General features: G+C 39.7%; 2 protein-coding genes across 17 annotated transcripts in view; both read left to right on the top strand.

The window, feature by feature from the left end:
• rreb1a (ras responsive element binding protein 1a) overlaps positions 1-6,514 on the top strand; it is a 59,253-nt gene extending 52,739 nt beyond the window's left edge. For both annotated transcript variants that reach the window (XM_065948565.1, XM_065948566.1), the window contains 2 exons: positions 216-918; positions 1,235-6,514. In XM_065948565.1, the coding sequence (XP_065804637.1) occupies positions 216-918; positions 1,235-1,893 (1,362 nt within the window). In that variant the 3' untranslated portion in view covers positions 1,894-6,514. The remainder of the gene's footprint in view (positions 1-215; positions 919-1,234) is intronic.
• A 1,218-nt stretch (positions 6,515-7,732) lies between these two features.
• unm_hu7910 (un-named hu7910) overlaps positions 7,733-25,268 on the top strand; it is a 29,909-nt gene continuing 12,373 nt past the window's right edge. For 4 of the 15 annotated variants that reach the window (XM_065949184.1, XM_065949178.1, XM_065949180.1 and 1 more), the window contains exons 1-9: positions 11,067-11,715; positions 11,795-11,851; positions 13,947-14,153; positions 15,444-15,488; positions 16,383-16,451; positions 19,256-19,306; positions 19,393-19,431; positions 19,765-19,812; positions 19,916-19,960. In XM_065949184.1, coding sequence (XP_065805256.1) covers positions 11,502-11,715; positions 11,795-11,851; positions 13,947-14,153; positions 15,444-15,488; positions 16,383-16,451; positions 19,256-19,306; positions 19,393-19,431; positions 19,765-19,812; positions 19,916-19,960 — 775 coding nt within the window. In that variant the 5' untranslated portion in view covers positions 11,067-11,501. Of the gene's footprint in view, positions 7,952-11,048; positions 11,716-11,794; positions 11,852-13,946; positions 14,154-15,443; positions 15,489-16,382; positions 16,452-19,255; positions 19,307-19,392; positions 19,432-19,764; positions 19,813-19,915; positions 19,961-20,938; positions 25,252-25,268 lie in introns of those variants that run through there. The other 11 variants (XM_065949176.1, XM_065949183.1, XM_065949182.1 and 8 more) reach the window with 11 other exon arrangements.

Here is a 25,268-nt window from a genome sequence, read left to right as displayed (position 1 = left end):
GTACGAAACAGATATACATACAAAAAGTATTTACAATAAATACTACCGAATATTATGCTGACAACACTCCAGAGAACTTTTTGCTTTCTTGGTTTTGAATATAAAAGCCTTTAGAAAACCTCATTAGTAGAAAAAAAACCAGCCTCATTAGATTAAATTGATCTGTATGTACGTCTGTTTGATGCTAATATCACCTTCTGTTTTTCCTCCTGCAGGTGGAGAGTACAGATGATGACGACTGCCACAGCAACAAAAGTTTGGACCTGAACTTCGGCAAAAAGCTCATCGACTTCAAGCTCTCAACATCGCCAGATGCAGCTCAGGAAGAACAACCCCCCCAGCCTGCATCCTCTTCCTCCTCATCCTCCTCTACCTCTGCTCCTCCAGCAGCATCAGACAACCAAGAGAAGGAGAAAAGCTCTGCAGCCTCCTCCTCCTCCTCCTCCTCCTCCTCCTCCAGCAGCCCCGCTGTGAAGCAGCAGCAGGAGTACAAACACGTATGCCGAGTCTGCAACAAGAGCTTCCGATACGCCACCACCCTCGCACGCCACGAGAGGGCGCACCTCTCTGAGGAGACGCCAACTCCTGCACCAGTAGAAGTGACCTCGCAGGAGACAGAAGAGGCGACGGAGAGCACTGTTGCAAAACCAACAGAAGACAAAGAGGAGGAGAAAGAGGAGGAGCAGAAGGAGACGGAGATGGAGGAGGAGGAAGGAGGAGTGACGAGGGGAGGAAAGAGTGAGGGAGGAGAGAGCGGGGAGTCCGAGGAGGAGAAGGAGGAGAGGAGCGAAGAAGAGGCGTCGGAACCAAAGAGTTTAGAGGGAGGCAGAGTTGACAAGAGGAAGAAGATTTGTAAAGTCTGCGACAAAAGATTCTGGTCTCTGCAGGACCTGACCCGACACACTCGCTCACACACAGGTAAACTTTTATTTACGCTCGATTATTCTCATAAATGTTCATCATTATATTTTAACTTTCTGTTATTATTTCCATGTTTAGATGTATTTATTTAGAAATCTCATTCTGAATTCTCTTACACCTTCAAATTTCCCAATTTTGATTGTTCAAGAACATGAGTAACATCTGCAAAATAAAATGTTTTTTCAATAAAATGTATTTTCTTTAGAATTTATTAATGTTGAAACGAAAAAGAAATCAACAATCAACAAAAACATTTCCATATGTATCTATTATACATGTGTAATTGTTTTAATCTCTAATAAATCCTCCCCAGGTGAGCGGCCGTACCAGTGTCAAACCTGCGAGAGGACTTTCACCTTGAAGCACAGCCTCGTTCGCCACCAAAGGATCCACCTGAAGCCCCGCGGAGCCGATGGAGTCGATGGAGCCTCTGTCGGGAACGACGACGCCAGTGAGGATGGAGACTCCTGCGGCCCGACGCCAACCTCCACCTGCCCGCCCTCGGAGAACGAGAGCGAGTGTGGGAGCGGCCCCATAGGGGCCAAGGAGTTGGATGAGGAGGAGGATGTGAAAGAGGAGGTTGAGGAGGGAGGGGAATCAGCGGTGGCGGAGGAAGAAAATTCTGTGAAAAAAGTAGAGTCTGCTGCCGATCCAGAGCCGCCAACAACCAATACTTCTCTTGAAGAAAAATCTAAACTTCCTGAAGAATTGGCGACGCAAAAACCCTCGGAAGACTCGACTCCCAAACAACAAGCTACTGACACAAAGACAAGTGACGAATCCTCAGCCAGCGACCTAAAATCAACGCCTGAATCAAACACCTCCAAAGACCCCTCACCCTCTTCCTCCATGTCTCCTGAGGAGTCGGCCCCTGCAGACGGATTAATCCAGGGGCTGCTGGAGATCCACGCCAAGCCCGCGCTGGAGCACATCCTGCCCAACGGAGAGCCTCCTCTGGTGGGGGCAGACTGAGGGGAAACTCCCCCGGCTTTCACCCCAGTGCCATACGACGGAAAAGACGCTACAACATTTATAATGATGAAGATGATGCAAAAACCAGCCCAGAAACTTTTTTGATAGAAAGAAAGAGGAAACCCTCGTTTTCTTGAAGTGCCTTACTACTAGTCCTACTTCTAAGAGATGTTTTTTGCTAAATCTTTATCTGCATTATTACGGAGGATGGATCTAATTTTTATAGCTTTTTATGATGACAATGATTTGCATTGATATATTTTTTGTGCGGGGAATCTAAATTTCAGCAATAAAAGAATAAAGTTATGATTTATTATTGTCTAGATTCTGTTTGAGAATTAATGATCAACTTAAGAGATGCAGAAGACAGACAAAGACTGAGACAGACTGTCTGAATTTGTGTTTATTCTGTATTTAAATCGCGGCTGAGACTGAACATGATATGAACCAGTTGGATTTGAGAACGAAATAAGCCAGGGTGAGGAACTTTACATTTTTTTTTTCCAATGCTCACATCGGCTATTTCATTTTTTTGTTTTCATAAATTCAAATTGGGAGTTGGAGGCTGCCAATGTGGCTCGTCGGCCCGATTTCACCAGCAAAAGATGACTTCCACTGATGGCTAACTGTCGCATAAATCTGTGTGACAAAGGAAGCTTTTTGTAACTGGAAAATAAAACACCGAATGACTTCGTCCTTATGGCTTGCTTCTGCAATAATCCTCGTCTATCAGCTGGCTCAGAAAACACACAAAAACATTCACAAACTTGTCAAAGTCGCAGCAGAGCTCTGTCTGAAAAAGAACTCTTTAAAGGGCAGATAAAGTGTTGATCAGTTTGTGCTCTCCATGTTTTTTTTAAACCCATCACACTATTGATCCCTTTATCCCTCAAAGCCTCCCTGTGAGTTTGTGTGTTAATAATTTGTCATTCATAATCATTCTCAGTTGATTCCATGTGTGTACAGAGAGTTGAACATGTGGCACGTGGTGTTAGAGTATTTTCCTTTTTTTTTTTTTTGCGTGTGTGCGGATTATCAGTGAAATATAGGTGTAGGGAGGGGAATTCTTGTGTTTTTGTGGATTTTTTTTTTTTTATAACTGAACAAATCAAAATGTCTGGCTTTGTGTGCGATTGTATGTGAAATCCACCTATCTCTCATCGTCGTCCCCTTGTGTTCATTTAGGGTTTATTACAGGGCCTCTAGTATGCTAACATATTTCACCTCTAACACTTGATCCAGGTTCAGTTTACCTCAACTTCCGCTTTAACTGCAACCGCTTATACGATATATGAGCAGCTCTATAGGCTACCCTTTAAATCCTACGTCTTCCTAAACGTGGCAAGCAAGGCTAATTCTTTGCTACCCTTGTTTCCACTGTGGACAAAGTCGGAGCTAACCAGGACTAACTCACCAGCGAGACTTTAAACACAGCTACCCAAGCTTACCATATCACATGCTAACTTAGCTTGCACAAAAAAGTTAATTACATTTAAACAGAAATAGCAAGGGAAAGGTCATCAATAGCCTTATTTGCATAACGAGCCTTCACAGAACACAGAACAACCAGCACTTACTGTACAAGCTTTATCTTAGCAACGTCCCATAAAAGGGCTACCACTAGCTAGCTGTACTTAATTTTAGCCTGTGTTAGCTGAACAGATATCAAACAAGTCCTAGCTGACCCACCCAGAGAGGTTAGCCTTAGCTTCACAGAGTAGGCCTTATTCAGCCATTACTCGTCTTAAACACTCAATTAGAGCAACCTGTAACCAGACCACACAAGTCTGCCAAGCTAATGGTAGATTAGCACAAACTAGTTAGGTTTACTCAGTTAGCTATAGCGTTAACAAAAAACCTGAGCTTGGCAGAGTGGGTCCTTTATACCATACAGCAGCTAAGTAGCGCAAACTCACCAGAACTAGCTAGGTATAACTATTAGCCTGAGCTTTGCTTAATGTGCTGCATGGTGAAACACATGCTAGCTAGGGCTAACTAGTTGAGTAAAACCAACACATCTCTAAGCTTTTAAAAAAGCGTACTTGGCTAATGGCACGTGTAGCTCATCTCCTTCAGTATTATTTCGGTATCTTGAGTTGGTCCTGGACAGCTGTAGTGCGTTTTTCTGGCTCATGTCTCTAACATGAACATTTAGTCTATGTGAAGACATTTTTTAACAGCTGAACTTAAACTTAAAAGTCTGTGTTGATTTATCTTCATGGAGGTTAATAGATACTCAAAGACCCGTGGTCATAAATTTGGCGGTTGAGACAATCATTTGTAGTTATCAATTAAAAACAAATTGAAACTGATACTAAACCCTTCATTTGCATCTTTGTGGTTTCCAGAAAGAGCTTAACAACAGGTTGAAAAGAGTGAATGAACTGATGAATGAATGGAAGAACAGATGGATGGATGGATGAGGGGGTTGAGAGTGAATGGTATTACCCTACTGCACAAACAGACACAAGTAAAAGGGCTAATTCCACCCCCTCGTACCAACCAAACCGGACATTTCCACAACAGTTAAGGGTGGCTAAGTGCGCATGAGTATTTTCTTTTTGTGTGAAGTTGAAAATAGCTCTCTTTTCTTCTTGTATGTTTTTCGTCTCTTTGTTTATTTTTTTTATATCAAGCAACCTCAAAACGAATCGAACCTCAGCGGCTCATAACAGAACTGTAAGGCAACGACAGTCAGTCATCTGGCCTGTCAAAAAGCGAGTGATATTGAACAACTGGACTGACTGTGTGACTGACTGGACGCTGCTGTGAACTGGCACTAACAATTTCCAAAACTACTACTACTAGTACTACTACAGTGGAATATCGCAACACAATCAGGAGAGAAAGAGAGAGAGAGTTTTTCATTCCCAGGGTATTCAAAACCTAAACCTAGCTTATTCTCTTATATTTCTTAAAAAGTTTGCTGTCCAATATTTGTCTTTGGCGAATACTGTGTTCTTCGCCAAGTCAAACACAATGGGAAAAGCAATGGTGTGGCAGAATATTTAATTCTTAGATCCTTTATTTGAAGATTAGAAACAAAAGAAATGAAAAGGCTGAAACTAGTTTTGGGTTGCTCTTGGTTTTTGGATAATGTAACAATAATTTTGTACATATTTTCATAACATCTTCGGCCCATTGATCAGTGTTTTGTTTGAATGTATATTTGAGGGAATCGACTAATAAAAAACAATGTTTTCAAATCAAATTATTTTTGATTGATTGATCTGAAATTGGAATTTGAACAACATGAATTTAAATTTAGTTGGAATTTAAGATTTACCGTTTGTTATTATGCCACATTTATGAAGGAACTCTCTCTTTCTTTTTCTCCACTGTTTTATGTTTTGTTGGCTCTATCTGTACATCCCTATCCCTCGGGAATGTGTGTTAATGTTCTCTTAAGTGTGTGTGTGTGTGTGTGTGTGTGTGTGTGTGTGTTTGTGTGTGTGTGTGTGTGTTTGCACGGCCATATGAATACTGGACTTCCATTGGAATGCACATGGACTGTTTTTAAATGTATTTAAAACCTGGAGCCCAGGTGCGTGTTTGTGTGTTCGGGTGCAAGTTAGTTTCTACAATGACTTGAGAAGAAGCCATGTATTAAGAATATCACAATAATGCTGCAGAACTGTTTTGAGGAACTGATGGTTTGTGTTATGGACTAACCGGCTTGCTGTAGGCCGGGATGTGAAACGTACTAGCAATAAGAATCCCTCTGAATCCAAAAAGCTTTATGTAGATCTCCTGTATATGAGTTGAGAACACTTTGTGTGGGTGTCTTGGGTCTGTTGTTTATTTTTAGTTTGGCTGACATGATTTTTGTTGTGTTTATTTTTTCTTTATGACATTTAAATGTGTATAAAACTGTGAAAATCCATTGTGTTCAGTTAAAGGGTGAGTTTTAGGTTAGTTTTTTTTGCATGTTAATCTAATTTGTTCAATTATGGATGATTTCTCCTTTTTCATCTCCTCTCGCTCTACACATACATATAAATATATATAAATATAAAATTATATATAATCTCGCTCTCAGGGTCTTTCACAAATCCATTATCCGAAATGCTTCATGTTCTTATTTCCTGAGTTGCAACTTGTCTTTCCAACTCCTGATCATTTTGTCTTTTTTTAATAATGATTCAGAACTGTCAATCACTACATTTAGCACTTGACTGTGAACTCGTCACCTAACAGATAAAAGATGTCGTTTGATTTTTGGCGTTTCAAAACCAGAACATTTTGACATTTTTGTGTCATTTCTCCCCCTCTCACTCAGACTTTTCTGTCAGACCTTAAAAGCCTTTTTTTTCTGTGTCCTGTTTTGGGTTAACTCTCTGTCCCGGTCAGAGTTTAAAGGGAACATCAGAGAGGACGAACACAAACATACACAGATGCTGGACTTCAATCAGAAAGCATTAACACATGATCCCGTGGAAAACTTGTATTTTCTGTGGTTGTGTTTTCATCCTTCTATCCCTCCCTCGTCTGTCCTCTCTCCTCCTGCTGTTAGTAAGACATGAGAGTGTTTCACAAAGTCAAGAGATGTAAACATGTTCTGTATTCAACCCAATAAGAAACCGCAATAAAGATTATATTAAGGAAAGGTGTGTGAATCTAATGCTGTCTGTGTTTTGTCTTTCTTTACAACACTGCTGATGTGTCACTAATGTCTTTATTACTCTTCAATAAAGCTACTTACTTATTATTGGCCATAAGGCTGGTTATACACGCATCATGTGTGCAGATCAATTCAAACACAGCATGATGAAGGTATGTATGCTGCACACTTCTTAATGCCACAAAATGAATAGATTGGGTTTCGACCAGGTCAAAAGAAAATCATATTTTTCAGGGTGAAAAGGAAAAAAAAGAGACAAATCATCCCCAAAAAGGAAAATAAACAGATTGATTGATTGAAATCTTTATTTCAAACACATATATATATTTTTTTTCTTTTTTCAGGATGAGAAAAACAAAACAAACAAACAGATCCACAAAATAAATGTGCATAAGACAAAAGACATTTCTAATTTCATATTCAAAAAGGAATGGGTAGAAGTGTGAATTTATATAATCCCAACCCCTCTCCATTAATCTTTAGTCAATAATTGAACAAAGGCTTCCTTATTTAACCTTAATGTACGTTTAAATAAGTAATACATCTGTAATAAACATTTATTTCCTATTTTTTGAGACGAAAGGAAAATATTTCAGGGACTAATAAAGTTTATCATGGCAAAATCAGACTTGAAGAATTGATCCACAGTATTTTTTTTATCAAGGCTTCTGTATATCACAAACTAAGGTTAGAATTGAAAAATGCAGTTTATGTAGGCTACAATAGACCAGCTTTAATATTAAGATGTGTCGGCATGTTGCTTATATTATCTGAAGTAGCTTAGCCTACAGTAGGGGGAGCTGCTCACATTTGTATCATCCTTTCCTGTTCTAAAACTGATGATGATCAAGCAAACACGCTCGACAATGGATGAGCCTATTTACTATTTTTTATAAAATCCAGCTTGATTTGTTTGCCTTTTTCTCACTTTTTTTTTTTTTTTTTTTTTTTTTTAAACATACGTGGATCAAGGTTTCTTTTTTTTTGTATCGATGTAGGTCTATCAGTTCTCCTGGGATCAAGTCTCCACTCCGCCCCAGATGTTTTGAGCTCCTCTTGCTCTTCTGCCACGTTTTTGCTCCTTTCCAACGAGAAGGATGAGACTCGGAAGCTGTACCACAAGCTGATTGGCCAAAAAACACGGGAGTCTACTTTTCGTCCCGCCCACAAAATGTACCCGCTGCTCTGATTTGTTGAAAGCACGGTCCATTACGGTTACTATGGACTTTGGCTTTACTGGTATCCAAGTGAAGACGTGATTTTAGGGGACTCGTAGCTTAAGCGACGAGAGTGAAGAGCACAAAGCAAAAGGGAGCGGTTTTTTTTATGTAATAACAGCTAAGTTAGCCTGTCACTTTGTGGTAACAATACGGGAGAAATTGCAGTTTACGACGCAAATGGCCCAAAAAAAGAATCCCAAACCCCACTCCAAAAAAGGTCAGTACCCTTTCCTTGCTAGTTTTTGACTCGCCTATTTGGCTTCTCTACACAATTCTGCAGTTTTTAAGTTGTTTTCACGATCGGCTAAGATATAGATCCAGCCTTACAAGGACAAATATATTAAATGAAGCTTTTAGATGCGTCCTTGCATCCGGCTAACATCCCGACACAATATGCAGCACGAATTTAAGCTTAAATGGTTGAATTACCTTTGGGGTTCCCGAGGTTTTCTACAGTCAAAAGTGCGACTCACTGGGTGTCTGAAGGCAGCGTTAGCCAACAGTACAACTTACTTTTAGATTAAATTAAGCTTGTTTTGCGTATTCTACCTATGCCGAAGTAAGCAGTGCCCTTTTATTAAATGATTTGTTATTGTCTCTGTTGTTTTCTTCCTAGTTTGCCTTGCCACGCTTAAAGACCGTGTTAAACTGGCAGAATTATGAATGGGGTTTGGCGAGGAGATCTCGCGATGCAAGACACCTCAGTTACTTTAGCCAGTTTTGTGCTAGCTGTCAAAACACAAATAATATAAAGAACTAAAACGGTCAAACTAAACTCAGTGGAAAAGTCTGAAGCAGGGGATGCTCTGCATGACCGGCGTCACATTGAAGTGGCCCTGTCAATGATAAGCTAAGCTAACCAGGCTTTTATAAGTGACGAGCTAATATTAGCCTACAAGCCATTAACTTAAAACACACAGAAGTCACTGTTGATGCTCCTGAGGCATTTTAGAGGACTTTAACTGCAAACAGAAATAAACCCAAAACTATTTGCAAGTGTATAAGCATCTAAAACCTCATCATACATTATGAACTGATGTATCTTTGTCATCACTGATAAATAAAAACTATTTCTGGTATTTTAAGTTTATGCGTGTTGATCTTCTAATCTGACCTCAGCAGTCAGTAAATGTTTTCCTGTCACTTTAATTATGCCTATGATTTTCACAGATATGCATAGCTTCCTTTTTGACATTGCATAGTTTGAACTTTGGAGAACTTGTTGATTTTTAGGCTGAAGATATTTGTTGTAACATTTTTTTGATATTGTTGTCATTAGTGTTTTTTTTACCAGTAGCTTTTATTGGAGGACCATTTTCTTTATCTCTTTATTACATGGTTAAAATGTCCTTTAGAGTTCAAAGAAAGATCATCTCCTTTTTCTCAAACTTCTCAAACTATATATTATTTACAAATATGTCAGGTACTCATAATGGATGTGATGAACATCCAGATTGGTGCATTCACATTGGTGAAGCAGCATTGTGTACTTTAACCGACTTACATTCATTCATACATTGGAATGCTAACTATGACAGCAGGCACGTGGGTGCTGCAAAAAAACAGATGCATGTTGTTCTTACTTGGTGTGCAATACAGACTGAGCAAAAAAAAAAATCAGGAACACCTTTATCTTATTACTTAACGCTTCATCTGCTTGACATTTTTAGTACTAATATTTTGGCTGTGTATATGGCTTCTTCTTCTTCTTCACAAGAGGTGGTGCATTCACTCCCTTTTGTTCCTTTCTATCACATCTGCTTGTTAGACCTCACATACGCAAACAAATGTCTAAGCAGGAACAAAGAATAACATGTTTTTGGAAAAAAAAACTTGAATAAATAGTGATCTCTGTTGATTTCTTTTCTATTCCTGCAAGGCAATTGTTGTAATTAAAGACGCTTAGTTGTAGAGATTTTATTAAAAAGTAACATTTGTCAGAGTAGAATTGCAACAAATGATTATATTGTTAATGATTACTCGATCTGTTCTTCTTTTGTTTGGTCATTTCATCATGTTTCCCCTTCTAAACACAAAACACAGCAAAATACATCTTAAAATATACCAAAGCTCAACGTGATAACTTCTAAATCTTCAAGAAAAAAAAGGAAAATTGTAAGGAAGGCATGGGAAAATTGTCAATATTGCTTGACTATTTAATTTCTATCAGTGTTAACACATATTATTAGCCGATGCCGATAGTCACATGATATGTGCAGCTGTCTAAATGATGGAAAATAATTGTTGTGTCTCTGTCCTGGTTAACTTCTTAAAGTCTAGTTCTGCAATTTTTTGTGCTGTCCACAGCACTAAAATAACATGTTATCCTTTTATCAACGGTTTTGTCAGCTTTAAAAAAGTGTACTTTCATTGTCCCTTTTGTTCCCACTCTTTTTATGACTCATTATTTTCTGGAGTAATTATCAAAAGTTGTAGACAAATTCCTGTACACTGTTTAAATTGCAAAAATACGTTGGCAGTGTTCTGGGGCCGTTTGTTTGCTTGCAACTTTTGATGGATTCATTCCTCTCCGAAATGCACCAGTCTTATGAAAAAGAGGTAGTTTTTAAAAGCTTTGGTTCTTTTCCATACCATTAAAGTAACATAGATTGTACTGTTTTCAAATGTGGTATCAGAAAGTACCTAAGCATTCAAAAGTTTGACATCAGTATGTACACTTTGTTCACCTGTGGTTCAAAAAATGAGCATAAGTGTGCATGCTGGTAAATACAAGGTCAAACTGCAGACTTAATGACCTTTTAGTTACTGTTTTTTTGTTTGTTTAAAGCTGCTGATTTTCTCAATGAGTAAACTGTTCAAAGTTTAATATAATTATAATTTACTTTGACATTATATATTTTTGGTCTTGAATATAGAGTACTTTGCTTTGTGTCTTCAAAGTGTCTTAAAAATAACAACCTTGTGGGTTTAGATAAAGACGTGACATACTCTCCCTTTAATTCAGGTGAAGTATCACACAGCTGAGAGTGTGTGTGTGTGTCTGTTTGTTTGTGTGTGTGTGCGCGCGTCTTTCTGTGTGTGTGTGTGTGTGAGTATGTGTGTGAACAAACAAGCTTCAAGGTTATTTGGTGGGCTATTCTGTCCTCTGGTATTTTACCCACACACACACACACACACACACACACACACACACACACACACACACACACACACACACACACACACACTTGCACAGTGTGTCCCTGGTTTTGTCAGCTCTAATAATAGTGGGGATCAGGTTCAGGATGGCCAGTAGATTGTAATACAGCTGGGAGGAAGAGGAGGAGGAGGAGGAGGAGGAGGAGGAGGAGGAGCTTTTTCTTTCTTCTGCTTGGCTCAGTCACTTTCTGTGGCTCTGCTAGGTCACAGCTTTAGTTTTATCGGTTTAGATGATAAGTAACTTTGACGATAGCTTCTTTAAATCATACTTTTTAATCTCTTTTCAGTCATTTGTTACTTATTCTTTTATTTTTTATTCTTTAAGTTATCATGTTTTTCTCAATATTTAAATTATTTTGATACTGTGATTTTTCTTCCTTTTTTCTGGTTTTATGTCACAGTTTGGACTGGAAGCTGGGAGCTGGAGATCAGTCCCTTCTGTTCTAAAATAAAAGTAGTTGTTTTATTTTCATGCTGGTTTAGTGTGTAGTCCACACTGTTAATCTGGGCAGGTGAGTTGTCTACTCCTGGCCCTGTCTCGCCTGGTTGTGGCCTGCTTCTGGTCTGGCTCGGTCCTCTTTTGATTCATCTTAGACGTAAGACCTTCCATGCAGCGCTACCGCCAATATGGCACCTCCTACTCCTCCCCCTCTCCCCCCTCTCCCCCCTCACCTCCCTCGCCTCCTGTAGAGGAGATCCACGCTGAGGAGGAGGAGGAAGTGTACACTGAGGAGGAGGTGTACACTGAAGAGGAGGTTTATGAAGAGGAGGAGGTGGCACCACTGATACAGGAGGGGGCAGAGCCTGTTGTGCAGAAGACAGGTAGGACTGGTTTACAGATGAGGTTTGACCTGAATTGGTTTGGGCTGGATTCTGATTTGGCCTGGTTTGACTCGGTTAGGAAGTGACGAGGCGGTCCAGAAGAAGGAGGAGATGCAGGCTGTCATCCAGGAGACAGGTAGGAATGGGTTACCAGCTTGGTTTGGTTTGGTTTGGCATGGTTTGCTGGTGTGTTTAGGGATGTGGAGCTATGACTAGAGTTGAGGCTCGTCATAGTTTTGTTTGTTTTGGTCTTCATTGGCCTGGTTGGTGTGAATGTGCCCTGTATAGTGTGTGGCATGCTTAAAATGCAACTCAGAACTTCCTGTAGCTTATTATCATTGTAAAAGCCTTCCAGCAGGACAGTGGGGAGACAACAGTGTAAAAACATTCTGTTTACCCCCCCCCCCCCCAACACCGGTTAACCAGTTTTGGTCAGAAAGCTCCAAGGCAAGATTTGTCTTTGCAGCCAAAGTTGGTTTCCTGCCTCCCTATGTCTGCCCACTGAAAGCCAAGAGATCGGCTAGATTCACGCCGCGTAGCTCTGCTGGTCTGAATAGAAACATTTATGTTTCCACGAGCAGCATTTTCTTTATGTTGATAATTTTGACATAAAGAAGGAAAAAACATGTTAAAAAGTTGCGGTGCTAGCACTGTTAGCATGGCTAGGAATCCCAGGATGCTTTGAGAAGCTAATCAGATGGTTGCAATAGACAATTAATGAATTATTCACATTTTGATTGACATATGTGTTTCCATGAGCATTGGCTTTTTTTCCTGAAGCAGAAGATAAGAGGGGTGAATCACAGCTGTATTCAATTTCAAAAGCTGTGTCAATTATTTAAAAATAATAATTGACTTCTATGTTTTCATGTCCTCAGGCTCGTAATGTTTTACTTTTTTTTTAATCAAATAACCAGATATCTCCCTACACATATGTCCATTTTCTTTTCATTTAGCCGCAGTAGAGGTACATGTCTGAGGTTTTTAGAGCTCTCACATTTGCAATGCCGAATTGAATGGCATTTTTATCTCTTGAACTTATAAATATACTTCTAAAAAAGCTCCTCACATTGTGCAACTCTGTTGGTTGATGTTCCCTCTCTTGCATTAACGCTTCTTCAAATAAAACCTTAGAGACCGGACACATGTTGTAATCAGTTGTACAACAGCTATTTAAACCCTGGAGGTTGTCTTTGACAGCTTTTAATTCATCATCCTGTTCCCGCAATCACTGCACAGAAACCTCCCAGGATTCATTGCTTCAAAAACACACACCCTTCGAAAGAAACTAAAAGTTAACCAGACCAGGTTGTTTATGGTTTGTTCCACGAGAATTAAGACCATTCATCAGACGTGATTATGCTACACAAGAAGACAGCTGTTGTCATTAGCTTAAGCCATTTAAGTTCAGAGTGTTGGACAAACAGCTGTTCCCTCTCTCTCTCTCTCTGTATCTATCTCTCTCTCTCAGGGTCATGTCGGCTCGATAAATATCTAACTATTCCTGGGTCAGCTTGCCCTTTCTGGTTCCTGCCACATAGTCTTTTTCTACTCAACCTGATTTATTTTCCAAAAACAGTTTAGAGCTCAATATGAAATATATTTAAATGAAGTCATGTTGTTCTTTTGCTGAAAAAATAACTTGTTGCTGCTACATTTATGCCCCTGGTTGACTATACAGTGATTTTTCTATATACATGCATCTTTTCAATGCCTTCACACTCTGGATACTGTAAACCGCGGAGCATTGAGGTTTATTAAAAAATCTTCAGACCTTGACTCCATATTGCTCTCTGCATGCTCAAGTTGGCCGGCATGCAGTGTCCAACCATAGACTAAATCCTTAACATGTCCTTATTGTAAGGCAATCCTTAACTGGTTACCCTTTTACTTGTTTAACTTCATTCATTTGAAAATGCTGAAAGCCACAGTCTTCGCTCTCTTACCCATTCAAAAGACTTTTGCTACCCATCTCTAAAGTACGTCCTAAATGGGGAAAAAGGAGTTTCGGGTGCGCTGCTCCTGCAGTTTTGGAATCTGCTGCTCACACATGCAGCTCACCTCAAAAACTCCCAGAAGTTTTCTGGAGCTTTGTGCAAATGTGAATACAGCTCGTGTGTTGCTGTCTGTCTTTACCAGGACACTCTAATCAAAAGAGATTTGTTAACTTAAATATAATGGCCTCGGAGACATGATGCAGGATTTTAATGATATAGTCTTTGTTTTCTCAGAGGGGCGGTCTCCACCTGTGGAAAGCAAGAATGGAAAGAGGACGGAGAGAGGAGGAGGAGGAGGAGGAGGAGGTGATGCAGGAGATGCTGGAGGAGGTGGTTCTAAGTATTCCATGTTCACCTGGTTTGTGGTCCTGGCTCTGCTGGGTGTCTGGAGCTCATTCGCTGTGGTGTACTTCGACATCGTGGACTACGACAGTGTTATCGGTAAGTAGGATGGCATGAGTCAGAATGCTGATTTCAATGTTCTGCATCAACCTGTCAGGGTTTAGTTCTGTCTTAATGTTGCACTTTGACCTAGACACCTTCACCTGCCTCTACTCCTAATTACTTGTTGTTAATCAACACTGAAAACATTAAACAGTGCATTTGAACTTTTGAACAAAATAACATTTTTGGTTATTTGAAAAGTCCCAGTAAACAGTGCTTGCCTGTTGAAATTTTTTTAAAAAACAAATAGAAACACACAGCAGTCACCCAGAACTAAAGGAATATGATCTTGTTCCAAAAAAAATCTTTTAAAGTCACATATTATGCAAACTACACTTTACCATGTTTTTTGAACACTTATATATGCTGTCTACAAACTCCCAACCAGTGACTGGTTTGTTTTTAACCAATGTTTGAGTTTTCTTTTAAATGTTAAGTCATTGTTTGCCACAATCCATAACAGTCTGTTCTAATGGCAGCGACAAAATCAGCTTGATTCTGTTGTTTCCTATTGAAGTGTCCTGAATGCCCGTGAGCAATGCGGTGCGCAGTTTTTACCATGTCGCTACATTTCTATTTTCCTCTCTGTCAACAGCTAAAATTATAGTTTTAAAGAAACACACAATTGCATTGAAACCTGCTTCGTATTTCATGTTGCACTGACATGCACACACTCACACACACGCACACACAGCGGTGACTTGGCTGTAAATGTCAGAAGAGGTCGAAGATGTGTTGATCTTATCTCAGACTGGACGCTTCCGCATGTTTGACACTTTGACTGCTTCTGCTGCTCATCAGTCAGATAGAAACCAGAGATAATAGGAACTAAATGAGTGTGTGAGCTACAAGTGCTGTGTGTCTATATTAAACCACTAATGTAAGTTACTCAACCTTTAAATATCACACTGTGTCTGGCTGTAAATAAACACATTTGTCAGCAAGGGGAGATGGAGTAAAGATCCAGTCGTTTGTTCACTAACTCTGAGAAATACTGGTATTCTTTTTTGTTGCCTAATTAGCACACATAAATAAATAGAATGTGGCTGTAAATGTTCCAGTAAAGCACAAATATGTGTTGAAAAATCAAATTTTTGAAGCATTGATGAAACAGAAATCCTTATATTGAAATGATAAATATTGTGCAGCCCTGTGTCTCCTCTTTTTCTCAATTGCTTTGCACTAATCCCTATTTGCTGCAAACAGAGCTGGAGGTTTCTGTGATCTCATGTCTTCTGTCTCTCTTATTCCTGTCCTCTTTTCCCTCTCTGTTGCTTCTGCATGCAGCCAGAGCTAAGGAGTTTCGTATGAACTTTTCGGAAGTTTTACAAGGTATGCTCTGGATTTAAGATTTCTCTAGAATAACTGAACGCTCAGGCTGCATATCAACCAAAGCGTATTATTTTAATATAGAGAGAGATTAAACTGTTCATCCCTGTACTGAGTCTGATTCATTCTCTTTCTTTACTGTCCATCCTTAACAAACATTAACTTTCCTTTGTAGTTACCTAAACATCCTTCAATAGATTCACATATATCTTAGAAACTATGTTGTATACTAAACCTTAAAATGAAGTACTTTTCAGAGTCTGGATGAATTAACATGTTACAAGAGCGTATTTGGATTCTGAAACTGGATTTTGTGGTGATTGTTTTATTTGTATGAGTAAAACAGAGATGCCAGACAGCATGTGAACTGTGTTAAAACTCAGACACTTTTCTGTTTCTCCACCACATCCTTCCTCTTCACAAGACTTGACTGTTTAAAAATTACTACTTCGTGCACTTCCTCACACTGTTCTGTGCTGCTGCTGCTAACCTGCTTTTTTCTTTGTTCCTATTTATTAATAGCTGAACAAGTATAGCAGAGCTCTGCCACTTAGCCTCTTACTCTGAAATGTTTAAGATACGGTCCAGGTTTTTATATTATATTAATGATATATTAAGATGTGAGTGAATACTGATATTAGGCAGACTGATAATAATAAACTGACTGAATAAAAACATTATAAAGATTTGACTACATGCAGAAATACAGAAAGTAACTCAATTTGTTATTTCATCTTATGACGATCACAGATGGCCCTGAACTTCTCATCATGCAATCATTTTTTTAATATGCTTTATTGTTCCACTTTATTTCACATGCATGAGTTTGTCTTGTATCTGAGATTTTAAATATGTGTCAGCCAGCCTTCATCACCCCCTCCTACTCCTCCTCCTCAGGTAAACTGACGGCCTACGACACAGATGGAGACGGAGACTTTGATGTGGAAGATGCTAAAGTTCTGCTCGGCAAGTCCACTTCAATTTTTCTCTTATTGTGCCTGTTGTTGTCTGAAATGCCTGACCGGTGTGGTTTACAGTTGTGTGACAGTGCCTTAGATTTGAACAGAAATGTAGTGGTTTGAAACAGACTAGAGCAGTGAGTGAGACCTGGTTCATCTGTATGACAGGAGACTAATACCAGCCTCTTAAATGTGTCAACTCACAACCATGAATTTCTTATTTCGGTTATGTTAACTGAGAGAATAAAGCATGACCGTTAATGCTGAACCAAGTTGAAACCTTCAACTGTTGTTTGGCTGATGTTTTAGGAGCACAAATATCCCTCTGCCTGTACTTAACTGAATAATGCTTTCTTTTTTGTAAAGCATCTATACTGATGTAAAGATGCAACTTCACGGCTCTTACATCAGTCTATTAACTTGATGAAATACACAATGACTTCACAAAGTCATACTTCCTCCTATAATGCAATGTAAATACATTTCATGGTTTCACATAAATCGTATATAAGCAGTGGACTTAGTTTTCCGGTTTCAAAAGTGAAGCCTGTTCAAAGTGCCTAAAGCATGCATTCTTTCTATTTCCCAGTAGGGGGCGACTCCCCTAACTCCAAAATTAGACAAGGATTTAACAGAGGAAAAATAAACGATAATGACCCATCTACATAATAAGGTTATTTATGTTCACTACTTTGTTAATTTTTCTATAGCACATTTTATGAAACAATACAATCTCTGATATTTTAATGATCAATATTGAAAATACCAAAAATTAAACAGACTTAGACACGGACCAGGAGAGACTTGGGGAACCAGAAACAAATAAGTCAAAGATGACGTCCTTAGCAGTTTAAAAAAGGGAATTGCAATTCATTGTTCATCTTTGAATTGACCCTGATGTGTACTGGTTTTCAACTGTCTCACGTCACATCCCTACTTCCTAATGATCACAGTGCTGCAGAATTCAGCAGGTAATACAAGAAGGATTGGCAGAAATTTCTACGGAAGATGGCCGCCTGTGTTCCTTGTTTTAAAGCAAACAGAAAGTCAGAGATAGCCTGATGAGACCGAGACGGGATCCAAACGGCTTATTTGTTGTTAATGCTTCATATTCGACTTCTTTAACTCACTTTCTTTCTCTTTCCCCCATAATCATCCTTTAATTTTCTCAAATTTTTGTTACGGCTGCTCCTCTGTTTTGAACATCTTCCTTCATTCATTCTTGTGTTGTATTTCTCATTCTTTCTTACTTTTCTCATTCTTATCTCCTCCTCTCCCTCTTTGTAATCCTCCTTGTACTTTAATTTACTCCCACACGGCCTCCTTGGGTTTCTTCCTCCCGTCTTTTTCATCTCTGCTCCTCCCCCCATCTTGTCTGTTTTTCTTCCTCCCTCCCTTTTCTCTCCCTCTCTCTCTCTCGTCAGGCTTGACTAAAGATGGCGATGGCGGTGGCGCTAGTGCAAATGCCGAGTCGCTTGAGGAGATTCTTAATATTTTAGCTGAGGAGGGCTCTGATTGGATCTATGGCTTCTTCACCTTCCTTTATGACGTAGTTTCCTCACCTGTAGAGCGGGGCAAAGAAGAGGAAGAGGAGGAGGAGGGGAAGGAGGAGGAGGAGGAGGAGGGTGGCAAGAGCTCCTCTGATGATGTGGAGGTCAAAGGGGTCATACTGGACCTCCAGAACCAATAGGAGGACAGGAAGCAGAGCTGCGGCAAATAGAGAGGCCGCCTGGTCCCAATCCAGAGCAATGAGGACCAGACTGGGAGGTATCCCAGTCCAGCTGAGGGAGGATTGTGGTGTTTGTTTGGGACCTGATGGAGGACCTTCTGGTTTGCATTGCAGGGCTAACTGGGAAGAATTGCCCTACAGTCCTCCGAAAGCGACTAGAAACAAAAAAACAACAACAGGGTTTCTTAAAATACTACATATAAGAACAAGCGTAATTTCCAAGTTCTCTTATATCAACCTAAGAGTTTTGGTCTGTTGAAGGGTTGTCCCGACACAGACTGAATGAAGTTCAATATGATTTTTAGTAAAAATGAAACAATATCGATACCTGTATTGACAACACAGCAACAAAAATAGATGTCCCAGGAACCCAATATCGGATATTTTGTTGTTTTCTGTTCACAAAAATTGCAAGCAAATTCCTACACACTGAATGCACTTTATTTTGATGTAAAAAAATTTAAAAAAAAAATCATGGGGACTTAAATTTGGCATTTAAAAGCAGAAACTATATAAAATTTTCTCAGGCGTTCCTTTTGTTTTGACACAAGATATAAACTATACTTGTATTCAAATCATATACAATCTATTATGGAAAAGGAAAAGAGGGCAGAAAAATCTTAGATGATATGCTTCTTTTTTTTTTTCAAGCTAAGTAAACAGCATATTGGTACATGACTGTTTACAATGCAATAGTGTACTTCCACCTGCTATTATCACCCACAAACTGAATATAAAAGGAGGTATCATGACATCATCCATTGCTTTGTGGACTACTGTGTACATTAACTATACTTACACTTTGCTGTGTTTTTCACTAGCATGACTTGGTATTCTCATGTAAACTCAGCAACTTTGTTCATGTGTAACAGCAAAGCCGAAAAGTTAACTTTGTCTGGGATTTAGCTGTATTATGTAAAAGGATTGAACTTATGAAGTGAAGTGATTTGTGGCTTTGGCTTTTGTTGTATTATTCACTTCAAACTGGATTCATTACATTTCTTAGGGCAGTTGACTGTCTACCTTATTAATTTAATATTTCTGTAGTTTTCTTGAACCTCCTGTGATGTCTGTCTGTTCAGATGAAAAGAAGTTAAAAGGTCCTGCTCTCAGGAGAGACAGGCTAAGAAAAGGTATCGTATTAAAGTGTGTTTGTGTGTGTTCATTTTCCACGCTGACATTCAGCTAAGAGCTCACCTGTCTGTTTGTAAACCTTTAGAGGACAAGAAAGAGGGAAAGAAGAAAGATAAAAATAAAGGTACTATCTTCAACTCTTCTGTAAGAGCACGACTCTGTGAATTTGAATAATAAAAACAGTGGAGTAAAGTGTTGTTAACCTTCAGGTCCTAATACGGACACCTGTACTAAATCTAAAGCATGTGTGAAGGGATTAAAGAGAGGCAATACATGTTTTGAGTAGCACAGAGGACTCAGTTTCAAAATGCCCTTCTTTTTTCAAAGTCTCTTGTTGTAAGAGCATTATTTTGCATGTGTTGTGTAAGCAGTGTGCTCTGCCGGGTGTGAGGATTTCACCTTTGTTTCTGATACATTTACCTTCCATAACAAATAACTGATGTCTATATCAACCTAGAAGACAAGATGTCAGAGACGTCTGATGAGGAGATTGAACTCCCAAAAGGTAGCTTTTTAGATAAGAAGAAAAGTTATGTTGAGCTCTTGTTTTAGCCACTGATTTGTCGGTTTAATTGTGTATTCCTGGATCTGTTTGTTCTCTGTTGAAGATGTGACCGCAGAAGAGAGTGCCGCTAAAAAGAACATTACCAGAGGTATGCAGTCTGCCACCTGCACGTCTGAAATAAAAATGTAATTTTGGTCAGATAGGATTGAAGGCATGCCTTTGATTTAACAGTGATGTGCTTGGATTGACTTATAGGGCTATACTGGACCCTATTTTATAATGCTTTGGGTCGAAATTACTTATATGTTAAAAAAAGTTTTATGAAAGACTTTGTTGTCAGGTGTGCTGTAACAGAACCAGGGATGTGATATTGAGACTTCTTTAAAGTTCCAATGAAGCGTAACTTTGAGAGTCTAACTTCCGTGTCATGAATAATAACCAATCGAAACAGGATATAACCAATGAAAAGATAGAAGGCGGGTCTTAACATGGGATCAATTTGATTGGATAATTAGCTTCGACTAAGCTTATTAATAGGTTAAAAAAAAATAGTTTATGCCCCTGCATGTAGGATGAGTCATCAGACATTTATGGTAAAACATTTTACAGTAAGGGAAAATACAGTTATTGGAATGTAAAAATATTTGGCAGCCAATGGCAGGTAAATAAACATTTTACACAGGAACACTTGATTAAAACTGGACAATGTATTTTTTATTTTATGGGGACTTCCAACAAATAACATCTATTGTTATGGGACATGAAATCCGGACACAATTTAGGAGAAACAATGATAAGGATTTCAGTCTAATAAGAAAAAGAAGGAGTTTTTGAACAATTTTGTGTCGTTTGAATAGAAGTGGAGCGAAATAGTAAGTAATTGTTAAATGTGGCAAAGAAAGAGCTTGTGAAGTGAAAAAATGCAAATGGTCCCAGTAGTGATCCCTGAGGAACTCAAGAGATACTAAAATGGGTTTGTTTTAGTGATGTCACACTCACATCCTTGTAACACTCCATTGGTTGCCTTGGTGTTAACAAATCACTGAATGGAGTTTTGATTCAAGTTTGTGAATGAGATTCCTCAATCATGACATGGTTAAAGTACCACCTTAAATCCCAACCTTAGAACCCCATGTGGGAGGTGCCAGGCTGCGCTCTGCTCTCAGGGAGGAGCTGCGAAAGATCCAAGAGAAGATGGAGGCCAAGAGGATAGCTCGCATCGCTCTTGCCGAGATCAGGGCCTTTCTAGCTGAAGAGGAGGAGGAAAGGGAGGCGGCGTGGGAACTCAAAGTGAAGACTCTGGAGGCTGCTCAGGAGCAACTGAGGGAGGAGAGGAGGAGAGAGGCAGAGAGGGTGGAGAAGGAGAAAGAGGAGAAGGAAAAAATTGAAAGGGAGAAGGCAGAAAGGGAAGCAATGGAGAAGGCAGAAAAAGAGAGGCTAGCTCGAGAGAGGGCAGAAAAAGAAAGACAGGAGATGGAGAGGCTTGCTAAAGAAAAGGCCGTAAAAGAGGAGAAGGAGCGACTTGAGCAAGAGAGGGCAGAGAAGGAAAGGGTGGAGAGGGAGCGCTTGATGAAGGAACGTGAGAGAGCAGCTAAGGAAAAGGCGGAGAGGGAACAACAGGAGAAAGAACGACTTGAAAAGGAGAGGCTTGAGAAGGAAAGAATTGCAAAAGAGAAAGCAGAAAAAGAGAGGCTGGAGATGGAGCGAATTGCTAAGGAAAGAGCAGAAAAAGAACGGCTAGAAAAGGAGCGCATCGCCAAAGAACAAGCAGAAAAAGAACGGCTAGAGAGGGAGCACATTGCCAAAGCCAAGGCAGAAAAAGAACGGCTAGAGAGGGAGCACATTGCCAAAGCTAAGGCAGAAAAAGAACGGCTAGAGAGGGAGCGCATCGCCAAAGAAAGAGCTGAAAAAGAGAGGCTAGAACTGGAGCGTATCGCCAAAGCAAAGGCAGAAAAAGAGAGGCTAGAGAGGGAGCGCATCGCCAAAGAAAGAGCAGAAAAAGAGAGGCTAGAACTGGAGCGTATCGCCAAAGCAAAGGCAGAAAAAGAGAGGCTAGAGAGGGAGCGCATCGCCAAAGAAAGAGCAGAAAAAGAGAGGCTAGAACTGGAGCGTATCGCCAAAGCAAAGGCAGAAAAAGAGAGGCTAGAGAGGGAGCGCATCGCCAAAGAAAGAGCAGAAAAAGAGAGGCTAGAGAGGGAGCGCATTGCTAAAGCAAAGGCAGAAAAAGAGAGGCTAGAGAGGGAGCGCATCGCCAAAGAAAGAGCAGAAAAAGAGAGGCTAGAGAGGGAGCGCATTGCTAAAGCAAAGGCAGAAAAAGAGAGGCTAGAGAGGGAGCGCATCACCAAAGAAAGGGAAAGACTTGAGAAGGAGAAACTTGCTAAAGAAAAAGAGAGAATAGCGAGGGAGAAGGAAAGGATTGAACGAGAGAGGGTCGAAAAAGAACGGGTGGCAAGAGAGAGAGCAGAAAAAGAAAAACTGGAAAAAGAGAGAATAGCAAAAGAGAAGGAAAAGATGGAGAGGGAGCGCATCGCAAGGGAAAGGGCAAGAATTGCTCAGGAGAAAGAAAGACTGGAGAAGGAAAGGGCAGTGAGAGCAGAAAGGGAAAGAATGGAGAGAGAGCGAGTGGCAAAGGAAAGGGAGAGAGTCGCCCGGGAGAAGGAAAGAATTGAACAGGTGCGACTAGAGAAGGAAAGGCAGGGGAAGGAGAAGGAGCTAATGGAGAAGCAGAGGCTTGCAAGAGAAAAGGCTCTCCGGGACAAGATGGAGGCAGAGAGGCTGGCAAGAGAGCGGGCAGAGAAGGAACGCAATTCTGCTAAGGTTCAAATGAAGAAACAAGAGCTCCATGAGAGGAAAACAAACACAACTCTGCTGAAGACTCCAGAGAAGAGTGACCGAGCAAGTGTGTCCACAGTTAGAAGAGAAAAGACAGCAGTGGAGGAGAAGACGGCTTCAGGCGGGAGGAAGAAATGAAAACACAGCACAAAGTGACGGTTTTTAAAAAAGGTGCTAGAGCTGTGATTGCCTGGAGGGTTTAAAGAATGCTTGGGATAGGGGTGTCACAGTAAAATATGATATGCAAGATACTTCTCTTAAAAAAATACATCTCTTAACATGACTGTGTGGGTGAATAAGTTTGTCACAGATTAAAGAGACAAACAAAAGATGCAGCAGGAAAGTCAGTCTGCAACTTAACATCTCAGCAGACTTCTTTTAGTTAGAGTTATTAACATGTCAGGGATTGACATGAAGGGAAATTGAGCCAATGGCTTTCCAAGATCACTGGCCCCACCACTGTAACCACTGGCCCAGGAATATTACTTTACCTGAACAAAACGACATCACGTTTTCTATACTCAACTTACTTGTCTACATCTGTTGCCATTGATTAGCAGATTTGGCAAAAGACTACATTTTAATCTGCATCTGGTGTTCCAGCCAACTCTCGCAGTCTTGCCAGTATGGCTGAAACTTTCTCTTCCTTCTGTTTTCATACTCTCCGTCGACTCGTCTGGTGATTTTCATTTCCTTAAAATGTAGATTTTTCTTGACTTTTCCTGGCTTTTGTCTGGGAACGTTTGGTTTTAAAAACATTTTTACATTCTAGTTCATGAGAGATAACCCGCCCTGCTGTCAGTGTCTGAGTGTAAAACCTCAGTAAGCACACTCGAGGGAGCTACAGCAGTGAAGCTGTCGGCGGCGGCTGCCTTTCAACTATGAAACACAAAAAGGTGTGCTCATGAAACGTTGATGCTTTAGTAGTAATAACACAAAAAACGAAACACCAGTACCACAGGAAAATGATGCACGAGGCCCCACTCTCTTCACTGTTTCCCACACTATCCACTGACCTAGACAATCTGAGCCAAAGCCCAAATAAATCTTTAAAAATAATAATAATAATAAATAGAAAAATACTTTTTAGAGTGACATTTTACACCTTGTGTAATAAACATTTACAAGAAAATAAATCTGCAAACTTTTTTTGTTTCCTGTGTCCCTTGGGAGCCTCTTGCTTCATTTTGCATGTTGAGTTGAAGTAGCTGATCACAAAGTTTAATTTTATTTTGAAGAGAATTATGTGTGAATCTGCAGATTTGTGATGTGACTCAAATCTGTTGTCATATCTTGCGATGCTTTAATGTTGTGTGATGGATCATTTAGTATTTAGTCCTTGGTCATATTGTGAATGGATTATTTGAAGTTTTCAAGAATGCGGATTTAATGAAATCAGATTTTGTGTTCCTTTAAATAACTCGGGACAATGCAGAGGGACTGTTTTACAACATTGGCTGTTCAAGTCTCACTTTGTCTGTTATATTCCCATCAGTGTGTGATTGATATTGTATGACGGTGACAGAGTCGTCTAACAAGACACAGATACACTACAAGAGAGTTCACTGTATTTGATTATGTCACAGCGTATTCAAATTATGGTCTTATTTTTTTAAAAGAACAAGCAGCTCATTTAAAAGACTTCTTCATAGATTTATTTATGAAATTCAGCTTTGTGCAGCCTTGAGTTTATTGCATAGGGCATGGTTGCAATTTTGTTGCTGTTTCGTGCAAAACGTAGTCCTTCAATAATTCAGCTTTTCCTTCAGAATGTGGGGAACTCTTCTATAAATGGCTCTTTGTTTTTTAAAAACAAGAAACTTTTGTCCTCCCCCTAAATGTAATTGAAATATGATCGTGTTCTACAACTGTAATTTGTAGAGTGGTTTCTGTGTAACTCTGTTCAACGTGTCTTCCGCATTAAAAGGTTGAGTAATGAACATCACATCCTCCTCCTCTGTTCAGTGTTATCTCTCTCCACCACAGCTTCCTCTTCTGTTCGCTCTCACACTCTGCTCCTCTCAGCTTTTATTTCCTGAAATTCCTGACCTCCTCACTGCTGCTCCTGTGGGCCTGAAGTTAGTTCTCCTGCTCGATACAAGAAAATAAAATGTTAGCATAGAAGTTTATAAAATGAGGTTATCTACTGTTTTCCTAAAGGAAATGTCACTCAACTGTAAACCCACATTGACATAATATTTCTTTTTTTTGCTGTCGTCTTGATTGTGTTGGTTTCTTGATAAGCCAAGTTTTTAGATTCAGTGTGCAAATAAGGTCTGTTTATGTTCTGTAGCTCAGTGTGACATTGTCTAAGTTTAGTGAACGGCTATGAAAATCTATTTTGTTAACCTGGATATATTCATACAACCAACTGGTTTTAGTACTACCCCCTGAATCCCTTTTTGCACTCACTGTTTTAGTTATTTGGAGCCAAAAGAGACCATATTAGTACGGCTGCTCAATAAATCAAAGATCGTAATTGCGTTAAGAGTGTTTCCAATAAACACATTACAAAAAAAAAACATTTTGATTCCCCATACTTATTGTCTTTGTTTCAATATTTAAAAAGTGAAAGCAGTCATTTGTTGACTTGTGCATCCTTTATACACAGTTGTTCCAATATG

This window comes from Labrus bergylta, chromosome 20 (assembly GCF_963930695.1).
Source record: "Labrus bergylta chromosome 20, fLabBer1.1, whole genome shotgun sequence".
NCBI classification, from domain to species: Eukaryota; Metazoa; Chordata; class Actinopteri; order Labriformes; family Labridae; genus Labrus; species Labrus bergylta.
The sequence above is the reverse complement of the archived record's forward strand: the minus strand, read 5'-3'. Positions and strand labels throughout refer to the sequence as shown.